The 17,334-nt window shown below is 41.9% G+C and overlaps 1 protein-coding gene across 6 annotated transcripts in view; it reads right to left on the minus strand.

Moving 5' to 3' along the window:
• Window positions 1-17,263, minus strand: part of WASHC2C (WASH complex subunit 2C) — a 37,071-nt gene extending 19,808 nt beyond the window's left edge. For 4 of the 6 annotated variants that reach the window (XM_042018813.1, XM_042018816.1, XM_042018815.1 and 1 more), the window contains exons 1-17: window positions 17,172-17,263; window positions 16,995-17,099; window positions 16,404-16,568; window positions 14,840-14,905; window positions 13,985-14,158; window positions 13,223-13,316; window positions 12,786-12,844; window positions 11,948-11,995; window positions 10,605-10,709; window positions 9,979-10,066; window positions 8,702-8,770; window positions 8,216-8,328; window positions 5,951-6,023; window positions 5,094-5,150; window positions 3,108-3,272; window positions 2,378-2,511; window positions 446-538 (exon numbers count right to left, since the gene is read on the minus strand). In XM_042018813.1, the coding sequence (XP_041874747.1) occupies window positions 446-538; window positions 2,378-2,511; window positions 3,108-3,272; window positions 5,094-5,150; window positions 5,951-6,023; window positions 8,216-8,328; window positions 8,702-8,770; window positions 9,979-10,066; window positions 10,605-10,709; window positions 11,948-11,995; window positions 12,786-12,844; window positions 13,223-13,316; window positions 13,985-14,158; window positions 14,840-14,905; window positions 16,404-16,568; window positions 16,995-17,099 (1,608 nt within the window). In that variant the 5' untranslated portion in view covers window positions 17,172-17,263. The other 2 variants (XM_042018814.1, XM_042018812.1) reach the window with 2 other exon arrangements.
• Between the last annotated feature and the right edge of the window lie 71 nt (window positions 17,264-17,334).

The following is a 17,334-nucleotide window of genomic DNA, read 5'->3' on the forward strand; positions in this document are numbered from 1 at the left end:
CCTTATGAAAAAAGATGTTTAGAATGCCTATGAAGTAGTGAATGCCTTATCTGATGTACCAATCACTTGCAACTGCACAGTGATTTTCCTCGTTTTAGCAGGTTAATTGCTAGCTGAAAGCCAAAAACCCAAAATGAAACATATGCAGTCTTTAATGATTCTTATTCTTCATTTGCTGCTCCTTCCTATCTCCAGGCTTTTAATTTATGCCTGTGTGTACCACAAATGTTTAACTCTCTAAAGACAGGGAAAACAATCACAGAGCTTTCACTCTTGGAGCAAGAAGGCACTTTCAGAATGGCTGGGAGTAGGTGAATGGATGTCAGGTTTCCCAGTCCTATGAAACGCCTAAAGAGTCCCCAGATACAAGTGGACTGAAGTCAGGATGACTCAGATCCCAAGGATTTCTGTCGGGATTTTCTGTAGGGATTTCTTAAATACTCACTTCAGAATCCTCCTCATCAGAGAAAAGACCCCTCTGTTTTCTTGGAGGCGTTTCAGATAAAGGCTTGAAGTCCTCACGTGAAGATGGCTGACTCTTTAGGACAAACAAAGACACTGCATCAGCACTCATTTAGACTCAGTAAGGTCTGGCACATGATATGACACATTTTTTGCAGTAGCCAGCAGGGGGCATGGCCAGGACCCAGAAGTTATTCTACGCCACCTCGTATCATAGCTGGGGATGGGGGGAAGGGAGTCTCTTCCAGGGAGAAGGGCTCCTCTTCAGAGTCAGCTCAGCGTGGCAGAGGCAGCGGAATCATTTGCCTCTTTTTTGTACCTTCTGTCATTAGTATTGCTGCTGTTACTGTCTGCTCTCTTATCTCATTGCTCTGTCAAGGAAATTGGTTTTATCTCAACCCCTGATCTTTACCTTTTGGCTTCCAACTCTCCTCTCCAACCTTCCACAGGGAGAGAGGGGTGGTGGGAGTGAGCAGCAGCGTCGTTTCAGTGGGGGCACTAAACTGGGAAGTACCTTTCCTAAACCATGACAGATCTCTGCAAAGAGGCATACTGATGGCAAAATCCCAGCAGCTGAAGGGACAGAACACAAGCTTGTCACCCATGGGCAGAAGTCCAAAACTCATGTGCTGAACAAGTTTTTCACATGCAGCCAGAACTACGAACAAGTGACTTGCAGCTCTTACCATAGGCCTCCTCTGCCACACCATCCTTCTCAGCAGAAGAATGTATGCAGCAACTCATGCCAGGCCTCGTGAGCTAAAGGAAAATTTTTTTTAACAAGCTGTGTTTCATAAAGGAAGAGGGCAGTTTGTGCCAGCCATCATTTCCTGCATTATCACAGCACATCCCCAGCCTGCCACCAGCTATATTGCCATTAAACTTAGAACGATCCCAGACCCAAGCACTACTGTCATAAAGCTTGGCGTATAAAACAGCCCTCTCTTCCTGACTGAGCAGGAGGGGTGCTGCTGAATCAGTTCTCATCCTCTTCTCCAGGAAAGCCAAGTGCTATGAGATCCCTCCCATCACTGCTCCTGCTTCATTGACCATGGATACTCTTGCACTGCAGCAGAAATAGAAGCTGGCTTTGGCCCCTGTGTTCAGGTGCTTCTCATAGGACAATATGGAGAAAGTGCTACAGCAATTTACATTAGACATCCCCAGCACTGTACACTTCTCAGTCCAGAGGGGAGAAGAGTCACTGCAGCTAATTATGTTCAAATACTTATTGGACACAAAGTAAGTATAAAATAAGTATATACAGTATCTACCACAGAAACAAAGAGCATTACTACTTTCCTCAAGGTACTATTCTGAAAGTGGAGTGGGTATTAGGAGGTTCTTGTAACTCTCTCTACATATGTGCTCAGGACCACATTTAGAACTTTCTACAACTTAGGAGTTTGCAGCTGAAAAACAGTTTTCTAAACACTGCAAGTTTTGTATATGCTTAGGTAGAACTGTGACACACACCCTCCTCTCCTGTAATACACACAAACAATGGGTTACCAGTTAAGTTGCTATCACTGGCTGGTGTAAGAGCAGACAGTCTCTGCAGCACAGAACTGTGACACCAAAGGTGCGTAACACCAGCTGGTTTCATTTCAGCCATGAACTTCATAAACATTTTTTATTATCAGAAGCTTCTCACTTTGCTCTCATTTCAATCCTGCCTTAATAAGATTCTTTCTATCACTGCCCACATAAATAAAAACCTCAAATAAACCCTAAGTTTAAAAGGCAAAAGGCATTTAAGGACCACTGAAGCATTAAATTATGGAAGACCCTATGAACCTAGTCCTGTATCATAAATATGTCACTTTCATAGTGTTGTACATGGAAAGACTACTTCAACTGCACTAGTAGCTTTTTCCTAAAACCTTAGCCATACAATCAATTTATATACCATTACCATTTTTTTCATGATGGCCTCCCTGTGGCTTTCTGTTTCTCTAGTTGTGCCAGCAACCACAGAAGGAATGGTAGGTTTCTCCTTGAATAAGTCACCTTCGTCATCATCATCAAATAGGTCAGCTGTGGACTTGACTACATAGAGACAAAACAAACAGGGAATGAGGAATACAGAGCAGGAGACGATACCAGAGTCTCAAAAGGTACCATACTGTTTAACAATGACCAACATCAGGAGCCTTCGAGAGAAAAATCCAGACAAGCTCTCAAAGTGAAACATCCCTAACCTGAAAGCACTGGTGACAGAATATGCAGGCAAGCAGCTGAGTCAGCTGCCACCTCTAAAGGCAGTGCTTTGTATTGGCTTAGCACAGGCCTAGAGCCTGCTAATAGGGAATGTTTGGCACAAAGATTCAAGGCTGTGTGAATAAAGCCTGTCCCAATTCAAGTCTAGACACTGCCCTGGTGGTAGAAGGAGCATTCCTAGAGAGAAAAGTCAGAGAGCATGTACAAACAAACCAGCACCACATCACTCTAATGAAAAGAAATACCAATGACAAAAAACCCCCTCCACAACAAAACACCCCAAACCAAACAAAAACACAGCCCCTCAAAACCCAAGCAGAAGTAGCAGTGATGAAGATTTGAATTCTATAATTCACTGGTTCCTACCAGTTTGAATTTTGATGACCTTCAGTATTTAATCTTTCACTACAAATGTTTAGAGGTACCTGGATCTGGAGGCTTTTTAGTTGCTTCCACAAAGAAGTCATCATCATCATCATCATCAAATAGAACAACTTTTCCAGGTTGTTTAGGAGTTTTTTCTGTGCTCTGTGCTGCAGATTTCTTGTCTTTTTCCCCAATTACAGTGGAACTAAACACATCACTTCCTCCTGCAGGTCAGATGGGGGCAGAAAAAAAATCAAAATAGCATTGCCAGAGTTAACAAAAGGCTGAACTTGTGCCATAGTAAGTAGCACCAGGCATAGTTTCCATCTCAGCAACTTTTAAGGTGCTCCTGCAACAATGACACATCGAAAGCATTAGCTAGACACATTCTGATAAAGCCAAGTCACAGAAAGACAGTCCCTCGTTCTCACTGCAGCCATTTCTTCCTCTAACCTGCTCATCATTGCTTCCCAAACCTACTCTAGTAGAGAATCCTACTAGTTCTAGTACACCACACCACTGTGGCCCAATAAAAGTGGTAAGGTGCTTGGGGAGAGGGAAGGACAGATGACTGAGTTCTTCCCAGGAGCCGCACATGCCCTGTGAGCCCACCAGCAGTACTGCAGTATGAGGCTGGGTTTGGCTGTGAGATCCCTGAGCACACCAGATCTGGCAGTGATTAATTAAGAGTCAGCCAGAGCAACTGTTCCTTCTACAACTGCTGTGGAAATGTCCAGCCTCAGTGGTAAGTGCATGATCATCTGCAAACCCTTCTAATGGTCTAAGCCTGCCTTTTTGCTTCTCATGTGTAGATGCTTGGAAATGAAACGGAGGTGGAGAGATACTTAAATGAAAGTTTGGCAAAAAGTAGAACAACTGCTATTTGGTTAAGTCAGCAGACAGCATAAATTCTGACCAGCAGCAGGTTATTATTAAAAAAAAGTGTATTATGCAATTACAAAGTGCCTCAGGATTGACAGGAATACAGCCACAAAATTTGGTTAATGACTAAGGATTCTTGAGTTCCTAAACAAACTGTTCACTGGAACAGCAAAGGAGCCTCAATCTTGGCTTTTCTCTGGTGACTTAAGCCCGTCTACAAGTTATTGAGAAGGAGCAACTAAACTCACTGCTTATGCAACAGTACATCCAAGAAAGAACAAAGGATAAAAAAATCCCACACATCAATCTGCTGTTTTAAACTCTGCTATTGAGTTTTACAATTATGTAGAAGTCCCATTGTTGACATATATCTTTGACCCTGGAGTAAAAAGGCTGTATTTGTGTACTTTCTACTCTACAAATCATGCTGACTGAGGGCTCAGTTAACTCAGTTTTAAAACAGGCCTTTCTTAATAAAGGCCAAAACTTAAAATTCAGGTACCTCCATCAAGTGAAGAGCGTGCATGAATTTACTGACAGAAATCTTTGTCAGTAAATTCAAAAAGACTGGGGACATGTTTCTTTTCATTGATCAGCTTGGATTCTGATATGAAACAGAGATCTTAATACAATTCTTTTTTATTTTTAGCTCCAAGTTATAGATTTGGTCCTTCCCCATGTATGCAGATCCTCCTAATCAAAACCAGAAAAACAAGACTGGTCCAAACATAGGAACTTGATGTTTAAACTGTACTTCTGCTAACCCAAGGGAATATGATCAAACGTGAAATATCAAAATGCACTTCCTTCTCAGAGTACAGATGGAAGCTGTGACTGCATGCACAGCAGAATTAAACTGTATAATATTAATTGAAGTGACACATTCTTAAAAGTTCAGAGCACAACACTTGAAGCTGACAGTTGCTAATATCTGTCATCTGTGACACCTACCTTCAGAGCTCCTCCAGAATCTTTGATTATCCATTAAGCATGCTGCAGTTTAGGCTTAGCATGGTAGAAGCATCTGTATTTGTCATTAAGCATATGATCAAGCAATGCAGTGCTGCTGTATTTGGATAGTTCCTTCTTTAAAACCTCTGCAGTAGGTTTTAAAGAAAAGACCATTTTGTGCATGAAGCAATTGGCTATTGAATAAATCATACCTGGAAACAGAAATACTGCACCTGCAGGAACTTTCTTTAAGGACTTTGTAGAGGATGCTGAAATCATAGGAAGTACAATACAAATGGATGCACTTGTTTTATGCTGTCAAAGCCTTCAGAACTCTACCACAGAAACAGGAATCCAAGAAGTTGTCTGAGCTGCTTTTTCTTTCCTAACAGCTCAGAACTCTTTACACATTCTTCTCAAACTTCTGGGCTTTTGCAAATATATGTAACAGTCTATTTTTCTTCCATTTAAACTCCACAGAACAGCTCTACTGCACTGAAGCTTATAAGCACATTACACATTTACACACAGCATTATTTACAACGGTTCACATTCATGCACTCAATACCACTTCAATATGATACATTCAAAATAAAATGAAAAAATGGCTTAGTCTCCTAACACATATCTGAAAATTCATCAAACACAGTGCTTCAGGAAAAGCTCTGCAATACAGAATATGTGCTCAGAATCCTTAAGGGTCTAGATATGCACCTAGTGAGAAACTCATGTAAATTAATCTGCAAGAAGAAATCTTTGCTCCCCTCAAACCCACAACTGGATCCTGCAATATTCACTTGAGAAGCAGGAACCCAGAGCACGCAGAGAGCTCTGCCAACAGCAGTGACATCCTTTCAGCTCTAGGAGAGTAGGAGTGTGTAACAGATCATAGCGAACAAACACATGTAAAATTCAACACAGCTGTTCTCTATTAAGACTGGTGAGGAGAAGGGGCTTGCTCTACAATTGCTACACCAAGCTTTCTAGTTCCGGAACAAAACAGTCTAGCTGCTAGCAGCAATAAATCACAGCATAGACAAGACTACAGGAGGCAACTGCTGGTTCTTACCTTCACTTACTGGGACTCGCTCCTCTCTCTCTTTTGATTCTTCTCCTTTTGGTGCTTCAGCAAAAAGATCACTCTAATCATAGATGAAAATGCAAAGGGGGGGAAGTGGTGAGTTTTTGTAGGAAATGACAGGTGCTGATTTTCCCATATTGAATGTCCACTTCTAAGCCAAGACAGAGGAGATAATCACCATCCCATCTCAAAACGATGTCTGCAAATACAGACTTAAACCTAGGTACTCAACTGTTAACTTGAGTGTATATATTCAGAAAAGCAGCTCTCTTCTAAAATTGAATTTACTGATCACATCTGTTTGCTGAAGAGAAGGAATAACCTTTTATTTGCACATCTTCAAGGACTTACACTAATTAATCTACAGCTGGTTAGGTCCTGATTATACCCTTCTAAGCTTTCCTACTGAAGTTTATACAGTAAGGTTTGAGGGTCAGGTCAAATATAAAAATACTCCTGAACTTCATGTGGATAAAATGAATGATTTACACTGCTACTAAGATGTTAAGATACCATAATGGTGCAGAGAAATATATTACAGCTCCAAAGCATTGCAGGACACTCACACAGAAGTTCTTGTGTTCAGGTTGCAGTGCCCTGTACCAATCTCCAACAATCACAGCCTGGATTTCCAGGAAACCTCCAGATCTTTTGAGTACTGACCACTTAAATTCTTGAAAGCCTCCCTCTTATGGGGATTGGGTATTAGAGGTTGCCTGCCTGGAGACTCAAAATGCATGGTCTTTGTATATAGCTTTGTAGAAGGAAGGCAAAACACTTCAGAAAGAGTAGGGGAGCGCAGGGGTGTGGCAGAGGTGTCAGTGATCAATTGCACATTTATCAGTTATTATTTGCCTGTTGCTCTGCTGTGCCTGCCTGCTGATACAGTGTGGCCTCCTCCAGTGCACAAGGTAAGTGAAGCTAAGTCACCTTTCTGAGACGTTTAACTTTAGATAACAGAAAACCAAGAACAGGTGTATGCAGGCAGGCAGCAATCACAGATCTGCTTGGCTGTCCTGTGTCTACACAGATGAGGAAAGTAGTCTTAGTAGTAAGTCACCAAGAGGCAACCAGTGATGGCTTCATCCAAATTTGCACTGACACAAAGCTGGCTTGCACTATCAGACTATTTTTCTTAATGTTCTTTTTAAGCTATTGTCTGCCACTTAAAAAAAAGAAAGAACTTTTTTTCAGTAAAGACTGTTTGAATGGAAAGCATTGCACAGAACTATCCCCTTCCCTACACACAAAGCCCCTGTTTGGTGCTTTTTGGCCATATTCTTAGTAGATTGGGCATGGTAAGCTTGAGAAACATGAGGCCTCCTTCCAAATTTCAGTCTAATACCTCCTCAGCTCCAAGGAACACCTGACTTTTGTTCTAGTTGCAACAACGAACACAACATCCCGCAAAGGCAACAACTTGACTACTCTTCTGGACTAACCTTGACTGTCACCAGTATCAGCTGCATCAGAGACAATCATTTGCTTTATGCAGCTGTACTATCACACTCTTAAATCTTAAGCACCTTGACATCAGGTTTCTACACCCTTTCACATGCACGGTGGTAAAATAAGGTCAGAAGTGCACTTCACACCATTTCTTCCCCAAGTCAGCTCTAGGTAGCACAAGAGTAAACTTAGGGTGAACTTTTCTTGCCAACATAGGCATCCCAGGAACTGTACAATAACTAGATGAAACAACACAGCATAACTGCAATAGGAAACTTTTAACAGTACAGAGAGAAACTCAGCAGCAGCAGTGTCCACACATGGTACGTGAAAAATAAAGTGTGAATGGCATCATTCAGGGCTCTCTTTCCTTTACACTTCTCTGACAATCAGAGAGAGAATGACAAAAATCAGTATTCTCATAGGCATTCGAATAGAAATCTCCTTATTTAAAATAAACAAACTGGATGGCATTTGGTTTACCGCTACAGCTAAAAGTAAGGGGCTGATTAAGCTCTCCTGGAATTAGAATGTGTCTAATAACAGAGCTTGAACCACACTTGCATCTCTCATCAGCACCGCTGCAGAAGGGAGGACATTGTGCCAAGGTGAATGTAAGTATGTCACTTGTGTAGTTCTGTTTCCCCACTGGAAAGCTATACTATTCCACAACACCTGAATATTACCAAGCAACAAAATGCCGTTTGCCTTCTCTGTCTTCCAGAGGTGCGAGTTTTTAGGGATCTTTTGGTTTGTTTTTAGAAGAGGGAAACACTCCATTTTTATAATCTCCAGCATTCTCACCTCTTCATCATCAAAGAGGCCTGTTCCACCACTGAAGAGGCCACCCCTTGAACCAAACAGTGTGAAGTCCTCATCAGTCAGCTTAGGAGGCTTGAAGATATCGTCATCTTCATCTAGAAAGTACAAGACCTATGAGCTATGGTAAGACTGATCAAGTTTCAGGAAAGGGGATTAGAGACAACCTAAACAAAAATTGCTTTGGTTCCATCTGCTCTCTCTTACAAACACAATATATACAGAGAAGCTGCTGAAGACAGGTTAGGGTGTGCAGTTGCTCCAGAAGGCCACGTTAAAGGAAGAACTCTCACTAAGCCTGTTTCCAGCCTTGTTTACATGCACATCACAACCTAGATTTGTTTACATACTCGCCTGGAAGGATGCCCACCGATATCCCACCCAGGTTCTACAGCAGAGGCTGTAGAATTTCTTAAGTGGTGTTTTACAATCCAGCCCACAATTCAGAAACAAGAGAGGAGGATATCCTACCATCCAATGGAACTCTGACTTCCTTCTTCTCTTTTGGGGTTTTCCTTGTATTGGTTTCTGATGACAGAGCTTTAAGAAGAAAGTTTCAATGAAAAATTAATCCACCTTTACTTACAGTCTGAGATCAATCTATGGCAAAAAGAACCTAAAAAAACAGCAAATCAAGTTGACCTTTGTGTTTTCATATGAATCAGCCTGATGAAGCAGTTCTATGAAATACAGTTTCTAAAACCAGTACTTAAAATTGTAATAGAATCATTCTGTCAGGCACTAGGGGTTCAACACAGTTGTCCACACACAGACTAGTGTCACCTGAGATGTCAGAAAGCAACACAGCATTCCAGACAGTACAGGTTCCACACCTTTGCAGAACCTCTGAGCATCTCAAATGGCTCCAGATTTATTACTGTCTTCATTCAGCTACCAAAAGCAAAGCCAGAGTTTCACCTCCTCTGGCCTTACCATCACAAGGTTATTTCAATGACTATAAGATTTCCCTGTAACTGAACAGGGTAAGTTGGTAGGTTTTATACTCTTGATATCCACAGACCTAGTTTGATTGTTTGAACTGTGCAAGAACACACACATACAGTTCTTGTCTGTTCATCTTCTCAATATTACAGGTCAACAGCAGGCCCATAAGCACTTGCCAACTCAACTTCAGCCAGCTATTTTCAACTGCTGCTTTGCTACAAGACTAAATATTTGAGGTCTCTCCCTTTGAAAGCAACACTAAGTAAATGCATTATTTAGTCTGAAATATCATGAATAACAGTAGTGAGGAAAAGTTCTTCAAAACAGTATAGTTAGGCCACAAAGAAAACAAACAACCCACACCATATGAAAACACCAATCTACTGCTTGAGATGTTTTCCACTGCAGAGCTCACAGAAAGACCACGGTGACCAGTGGCTTCCACACACTTCCTTGAAACAGGAGAAAGTATATGTGGTCAAACATGCAGAGGGAGAATCAGATTGCAGAGAAAACCTTTTCAGTAATGTGTGTTTTGAGAGTGACCTGTCTCATCTGAAAGCAATGTGTTTCCCACTATAACTCTCAGAGAATTCCAATTCAGTTCTCCGAGTTACGGCCAAAGAGTTTCTCAGAACACAACATAGTGTCTGCAGTTCCTCTTGTCAGGCTTTTATCTCATACATGTTCAAATAACAGATGTGTGTAACTTCATGTATTGTTACCCACAGCCTCCTGTCCTACACTTCCACGAGTCCCCCATTACTGCACAAGCACTCTTCAAAACTTAGGAGGTAACTTACACGAACGCTCTTCGTCCTGTCTGACTGGCACTTCTCCTTTGATTCGGGCTGCCAGCTCATCTGCAAATGACGTTGGCCTCTTCTTTTTCTGAGCAGCAGGGACAAATAACAGCATATTTCTTACATAAGATCCACTTAGCAACTTGATGCAATTGCAATTATAAATACTGTATTCCATGGCCTCACTTGTACAATATCTTGTCTAGACTTTGCCTGAAGCCCCCAGAAGAAGCAATACAGCTTTCTGTTAAGAAAGCAGAGATTAGGCATGCATCAAGAATAAAAAAAACCTCACGATTTCTAGTTCCTGATGAACACATAATTTTTAATGTCACCTTGCTTCGTAACCAGGAGAAACAAAAGGCCTTCACCTCACAAAAATGCAACAGTCCATTTCTTAATGTTCTTGAAAGACAGCTTTGATACTTGCTTAAGGTGCAAGAATCCCCAGGTTTAAAGGGGTAAAGCCTGAACAATCATGTTAGAAGACCATTCAGGAGTTTTAGAGGTACTTTCTACAGGATTCCATTTCAGGTACTTGAGAGCTATCATTATAATCCCTCTAAGGTCAGATTTTTGATACGGGAAGTCAAATCCCCCTCTCCCAAAAGGCAACAATTACTCACAGGCTTTGTGCTTTCATCTAAGTCTCCATCCTCTTCATCCTCTTTTTCAGAGTCAAAGAGATCACAGCCATCATCATCATCTTCATCACTCATCTGGGCTATCCTCTAAAAAACAATTAATATTCTGTTTGCATACAAAACTACATCTGCTTAGCTAAAATATTCAAATCAAACTTACTGAAAGGATGGGAACAGCCAATTTGGGGTACTTCACAACTTTTGAAAGGTAAGGAAGGAGTGCCTCCAGCTCCAAGCAAGTTGCTGCATTCTCTAGCACACCCCACCCCTGTCTGCTGTTACTGAATGCTGCGACTGAGGACACAAAGGCTCCCCTCACAAGGAGTGTACCACTACCATACACAAAGTAAAGACCTGGTATTTAGTCTTAACACAGAAACACTGTGATCAACCAGTAAAAAATTTTATCATCTTGCACTGTCCTTAGGGTGGACAGCAGAATGACAGACAGTACACGCTCACATCTTGGTTTCAGTCATGTCAATAAGGGTGAAAAAGATTAAGTGAACTGGATGAAAGTTGGGGGCTGGCACAGGCAAGGGCCCAGAAGTGAACTAAACCACCAATAACACAAAGATACTTGCTTGTCTTAAAATACATCAGGCATACAAAGTTACCCTATGAAGGTCAGCTTAAAGGAACATCTGAGTGCTTTAGCAACACTGTTTTATTAATACGTAGATTTAATAATGGTTGCTTTTTGCAACATTGCTCTTTTGACATTAAATCATGTCAGATTGAAAATCCCCATATAAGTCTGTTGCAGTGGCACATCTAAACATGGATAAGATTCCTTCTTCTAAAACCAATTACTAAAGTCAGGCTTGAATTTTTCCATCTCAATATTTCTTTTCCCTTCTCATTCATTATCCAAATGGATATACTGTTCAAATATTTAATACTGTTCGCATCCCTGATTTCATGTCATACCCAAACGGTACTGTTCCTTGCCTCCTGAACAGCAAGTTTAGAATTTTAATTACAGAACCAAATAAACCCACAGAAGCCTAGTTTTCCTGGGGTAGATTCTTTGAACTCTCTGATCTCCCAAGTAATTCCTGAGGAAAACACGTTATCAGGCAATGCCATCCCACATAGGCTCTGCAACTAATGACAGCTTGCAAGCATGTCTTTAAGCCTAACCCAGGTTCATTTTCAGAACACAGTGCTATCTGGCCAGGACCTTCCCATAAAAAGTTATAAAAATCAGGCTTAACAAAGCTGCTAATAGTTAATTGTCTAGAGCTCTCATCTCCTTTTTCTTGCATCCTCCTGTGTCACAAGTGTAAAGTCTTTCAGGTATCTACCAGAGTGTTTAACCATACCGTCTTTTGGTCATCTTCACTAGGGTTTCCAAATTCTTCATCTGATTCCTGTAACACAAGGGACACAGAGGCAAGTATCACACATTACCTTGTTCAGTGGTTAAGGGAGAGGGGTCAGAAACTCTGAACTTGCTGAAGTTTGGACATTCAGGTCTCCTCACCATGATCTGACCAAGAAATTGTTCCCCCACTGCTGACCATTTTTACAAATGGAGCTCACTAGAAAGTCATTAATTCAGCAAAGACAGCAGGCTCCATGTGACTGCATCTGAGTAACTCAACAGGGATTTCACTTTAAGTGAGCAAAGACACCAAAAGCAAGCATCTCAGGAGAAAGGGACTGCTTCCACAGCACAGTTAGAAAGCAGAGACATCCCAGCCAAAGTAGGCAAAACATATCAGAAACTGATATTCCAATGCAGCAGATTTATGAGGCAAAGCCTGGAAGAGCATTACTTAAAGCTTTAAACTTGTTCCTGTCAGTCTCTATCCCATTCTTTGTAACTATAATTTACAACAGATTTGTTCTCCATAAATGCAATTCTTGATAAGAATCTGATTTGATTCACAAAATTAAATTAAGAGTGGAATAAAACACTTCAGTTTGAAGTATTCTACTTTAATAACAGCTAGAGCCAATACCACATAAATGTTCCTCTGGAAAGCTGCAGAGGAAACCACTGCACAAGAACAATAACAGAAAGTATATTTATCACAACCAACACATGGAACAAACATTGTGCAGTAGTGTCTTAAGAGCCAATATGAAAAAGCAAGGTAGTTAATGGCCTCACAGGCAAAGACTGTTTGTGCAAAGCAGCTGGTACTTGCCACTTACCTCCTCATCCTTCTCTTCACTGTCAATTACACTTCCACGATCACTATCTACTGATCCTTCTAATTTAAATGGAAACAAAAAAGATCAGACAGAACAATGTGGTCACCATTTAAGCAACTTTAAAGACTCTGTGAAGGAAACTAAAATTCAAGTGGGTAGGCAGTGGTTTGAAAGAGCTTTGAAAGCTGATGAAATTTAAACACTTTGCATTTCTAATACACAAAGCACAAGTAACTGAGAAGTTACTGCTTTGTATACTGGAAAAGTGGTTGTTACAGCATGAAGAACATTTTTTTCCCCAGCTAATTACGGCTTGCATCTAAACATGCAGGAAGAACACTACACAGGATAACCAAAGTGGTGAGTTAAAACAGACAAAAATCTTGGATTAGAAACTAATTACTTGCATAGAAATAAAAGGTCATGCCAGCACATACCTTCACTAGAGAGATCTCCAAGGCCAACATCATCCTGTTCCATAAACTGCTGAGAGCCAATCAAGTAAGGTAAAGGTCTGTCAATATAGAGATCCTGGAAAGAGACAACATCAGGTCTTTCTGACATCTCTGAACAGCTCTACATGGCTACATGGCTACAAAGATAGAAGTCTTACACCCCTTGTTTCAACTCGAGGAAAATACAAGCTTGTTTAGAGTCCCACCAAACATATGCTTCAAATCAACATACAACTGTGTGGGCCAGCTGAGGTTTATTCCTCTCAACACCGTCAAACAAAGTGGCTACTTCTACTTGTGTAGTCCCAACTTGTTTTCTACATGCCATCTAACAGAAGAATATCCTTGCAAAGACTTACAGGTATGACTCTTATCCCAAAACCTGGGATTTTTTAACTACTGGGACAGTAAAAACCACCCATAAAGATACAGTTTGTACCTAAAAAGCATGAAATTTGTATGTCCCACTCCCACACGGAATTGAGGCTTCCCCTTCCAAGTTCACTCCATTAAACTAACTTCCTTTAGGGTGCCATACCTTAATGTTAACCTAACTGCAAGACAAGCAGTCTACACAAAGAATAGCTCAGAAAGAGCAGTTCTTCAGATGCAATCATCAAATTCTATTTTTAGGTGACAGGTTTAGGTAACATCAACTTTACAATAACGCAGTGATACAGCTGACAGAAGCAAAGAGCAAGCCCAAGAAAGCAAAACAAACCCAGCAAAAACAGGTCTCTGTACCTTTGGCTCAAGTATCAGTTCCACTTTTTCATTACTTTCTTCCTCTTCTGAGTCAGAGTTGCCTGCTTTGATGTCTAGCTGTTCAAATGCACTGTCCAGAACCTGCAACCCATAATTCACTGCTTCTTGAATTTTAGGGATTAGATCAGCTTCCTTCTGTTCCCGCGTCTTTTCCTTTAGTAACAGAAAGAACACATGTTCATTACACTTTACTTAAGACTCAATCTTACTGCAACGCACATACGAAATGTTAATTTCAAATTAGCACAATGAAAGCTTTTTCACTATATGCATTAGAAGAACAATCAAAGTATTTTTTTTTGCTTAATTCATTTTCATCACTCCAGAAACAGAGATGTTTTAAACATCCACACCAGCACAGTATTGTTTTATTTGTGCTCCCAAACTATTAGGGGGACATTCAGGGTATAATACACCTAGACTGTAATACATATATAAAGCTCTATGAGCTCTATTTATTCCTAGAATTATTCCAGTCAGGTTCTGCTTCCCCAATTCACTACCTACGAATCCAGTAAGGCAGCCCAAGGCCTTAATCCCCTTGCTGAAAAAACATGCATAACCACTTGAAAAATCAATGCATAAGTCTTGTCTGCTGGATACAGTACTGAGCTTGGGGAGGCCCTAACAGATGATCACACACTGTAGTAGCCTCCAGTGTTACTGTCAACTTTATGTCTGAATGACATACACTATCCAACAGAGAGACTTCAAGGAGAAAGGAAGGAGTTTGGTTTGTAAGCTGTAAATGTATGCAAAGCAAGTTTGAAAATGATAAGGTAGACAATGGCTGGAAACATAGTGACAGCACTCAAGGCAGCTGAAGTTAACTACCTGCTCTGTTTTGTCTCCAACATCAGCTTTGGGAACAGGCTCTTCCACTTCTTCATCATATACTCTCTAAAAAGTCAAGCAAAATTAATTCATGTAAGAACAATGTACTACTACAGGGGCTAAATCACAGGTACCACCACAAAACACACCATTAATACGTAATTAATTACACATTAATTCATTACACATTAAAAAAGGAAGCCATGGGTGATGTTAAGCACCTTCATGCACTGAAGTCTTCACACTGAAGATACCACAGGCAGCCTCTCAACTCAACTGAGGTAATTTAAGTCTGCCAACGTACTAACCTGAACATGTTAAAAAATGCACTGTTTTAACCCTCCCAACATAAAGCTATTCCAGACAGCTTCGGAGTGGAACCCATAGTTTACTTAGAGGCTGTCTATTTTCCTTTATTTTTCTGTCATTTAATAGCTTTCTTCCATACTCACAGAGACGGTTCACAACACCTCTCACATCCAGCTCTTTTAGCACTCTTTTGTAGGACCAGCTACAAGGAGACAAAGTGGAATAAAACATCTCCCTGGAACCTGCAAACCTAAATCCAAATTTCAAACACAGGTGCAGTTATCCCCTGGGAAGAGACAGCTCTCACTTACTAAACTGAGAATCAGAAATGAAGACCTATTTCTGTGCACTTAAATTTGGCAACAAACAGCTGTAAGCACATGAGATTTAAAACATTTGGTACAAACTGTTCTCAGCAGAATCATTTTGCTGAACAGCCAAGCTAGGCCAGAAGAGACACTGCAGCTCTGAAAAAACCCACTACCACCAAAAAACCCCCACAATACAAATTCAGTTTTTTATCTTTTCCTCTGCCACCATCTTTCCAATAATAATGCCACGATGAGGCACGTATGGCCTGAAATAATGCTGATCAAAACAAAATACCTGATAAAACTCATGGTGCCAAGAAACCCTCCAAAAATCTGAAATACTGTTAAAGCTCTCCACCTTAATTAGACACGTGCTTCTAGTGCTACAATGTTGCAACAGGCTTTCAAGTCTAGCTTTATTTTTCAAAACAGAGATATCTACAAAGTGGCAACATTAACCAGAAAATATGATCATCATGACCACACCTAGCGGACAACTGCCTGCAGGTCAACACCTTTAACACCAAATGCTTTTTGAGTAAAATAACACCATTAGGCAAATTTACAGCATTGTATTACACTCCTCATATTTAGACAAGTAAGTGCAGACAAATGCTACATTCATGCAACTTTTGAAGATAAACCAAGACATCCCAGAATTCCCAACTCATTCATAGTACTAAAACCAAAACTCTGACCTCAAGGTCATGTATTAGCAAGGAGAAGGAAGGTATCACTGAAAAGGCAAAGGGAACCTGCCAATATGGATAGTACATCACTCACAAGGGACTTAGGATATCCTTTAACAGAACACAATTAAAAGTCACTTCATCCCTAAATCAGCCTCAGACTTGCCAAAAAGCTAAATCACTTCTCCACACTACATTAAGAGACAATGACAATGTTTGAAGTACAAGTTTGATGTTGTACTAGAACACACTCACATTCTCTATGAACTGCGTGTTGGACAACATAAGAAAGTCATTGAAGACATTATGAAGGCGACAGTCTGTAGCTTTTGTTTCGTTAATCAATCCATCCACTTGTTTTTTGATTTCGTGTGTCCTGGAAATGGTCTGCTGAGAGAACTCTTGTAGAAAACGCAGAAGCTATTGACAAGAACAAAGGAAAGCAGTAGTCAGCAACCAACTCTTTTTCCTTCTGACACGGTTTATAAGACAGGCAGAACTGATCATACACTTCAACTGAGGACCAAAACACACACACTTTAGAGTGAAACTCTCCCACGCAAACACGTAAGACCAAGTCTCAGCCAATTCATTCCGCATCTCCGTTCGGGCCAACTCCTCATTTTAGTTTTCCTGCCCGGACCGGAGGGTTAAAGCAACGAGAGAGCCACCGGGCCCCGGCAGGCTGCGTTCTTCCCGCGGCAGGCCCTTCCCGAGATCCCCGGCCGCTCCCCGGCCAGCGGGCGGCAGCACCGCCCCGCACAAAGGCCCCAAGCCCCGGGGAGGCCGCGGCCCGCGCACCCCTCCGGCGCCGGGCTCAGCCCCGGTCCCGGCCGCACCGCTCACCCCGGCATCCGAGGCCAAGGACCAGCTTTGGCTGCCCTTACGGATCTCGTCCAGCGACCAGGGCCGCTCCCACACCGGCGCGGGCTCCGCCGCGTCCCCGTTCATCTGCGGGAGAAGGACAGTGAGCCGCGGGGCCGCCACCGCCGCTGCCGCGCCCGGCCCGGTCCCGCCGCTCACCCTGGGCTCGCGCCGCCGCTGCCCCGCGGTCAGCTGAGCGCGGTCACGTGACCTCGCCCCGCCCGCGCCCACCGCAGGGCCGGCAGGGGGCGCGAGGCAGCGCGCGCGGCGGGTGGGCGGAGCCACCGCATCCCCTCCCCTCCTTTCCCCTCCCCTCCCACCG

The sequence above is a fragment of the Corvus kubaryi genome, unplaced genomic scaffold, assembly GCF_017639235.1.
Source record: "Corvus kubaryi isolate FWS band 111438036 unplaced genomic scaffold, C.kubaryi_AGA036_p1.0 138, whole genome shotgun sequence".
Taxonomy (NCBI): Eukaryota; Metazoa; Chordata; class Aves; order Passeriformes; family Corvidae; genus Corvus; species Corvus kubaryi.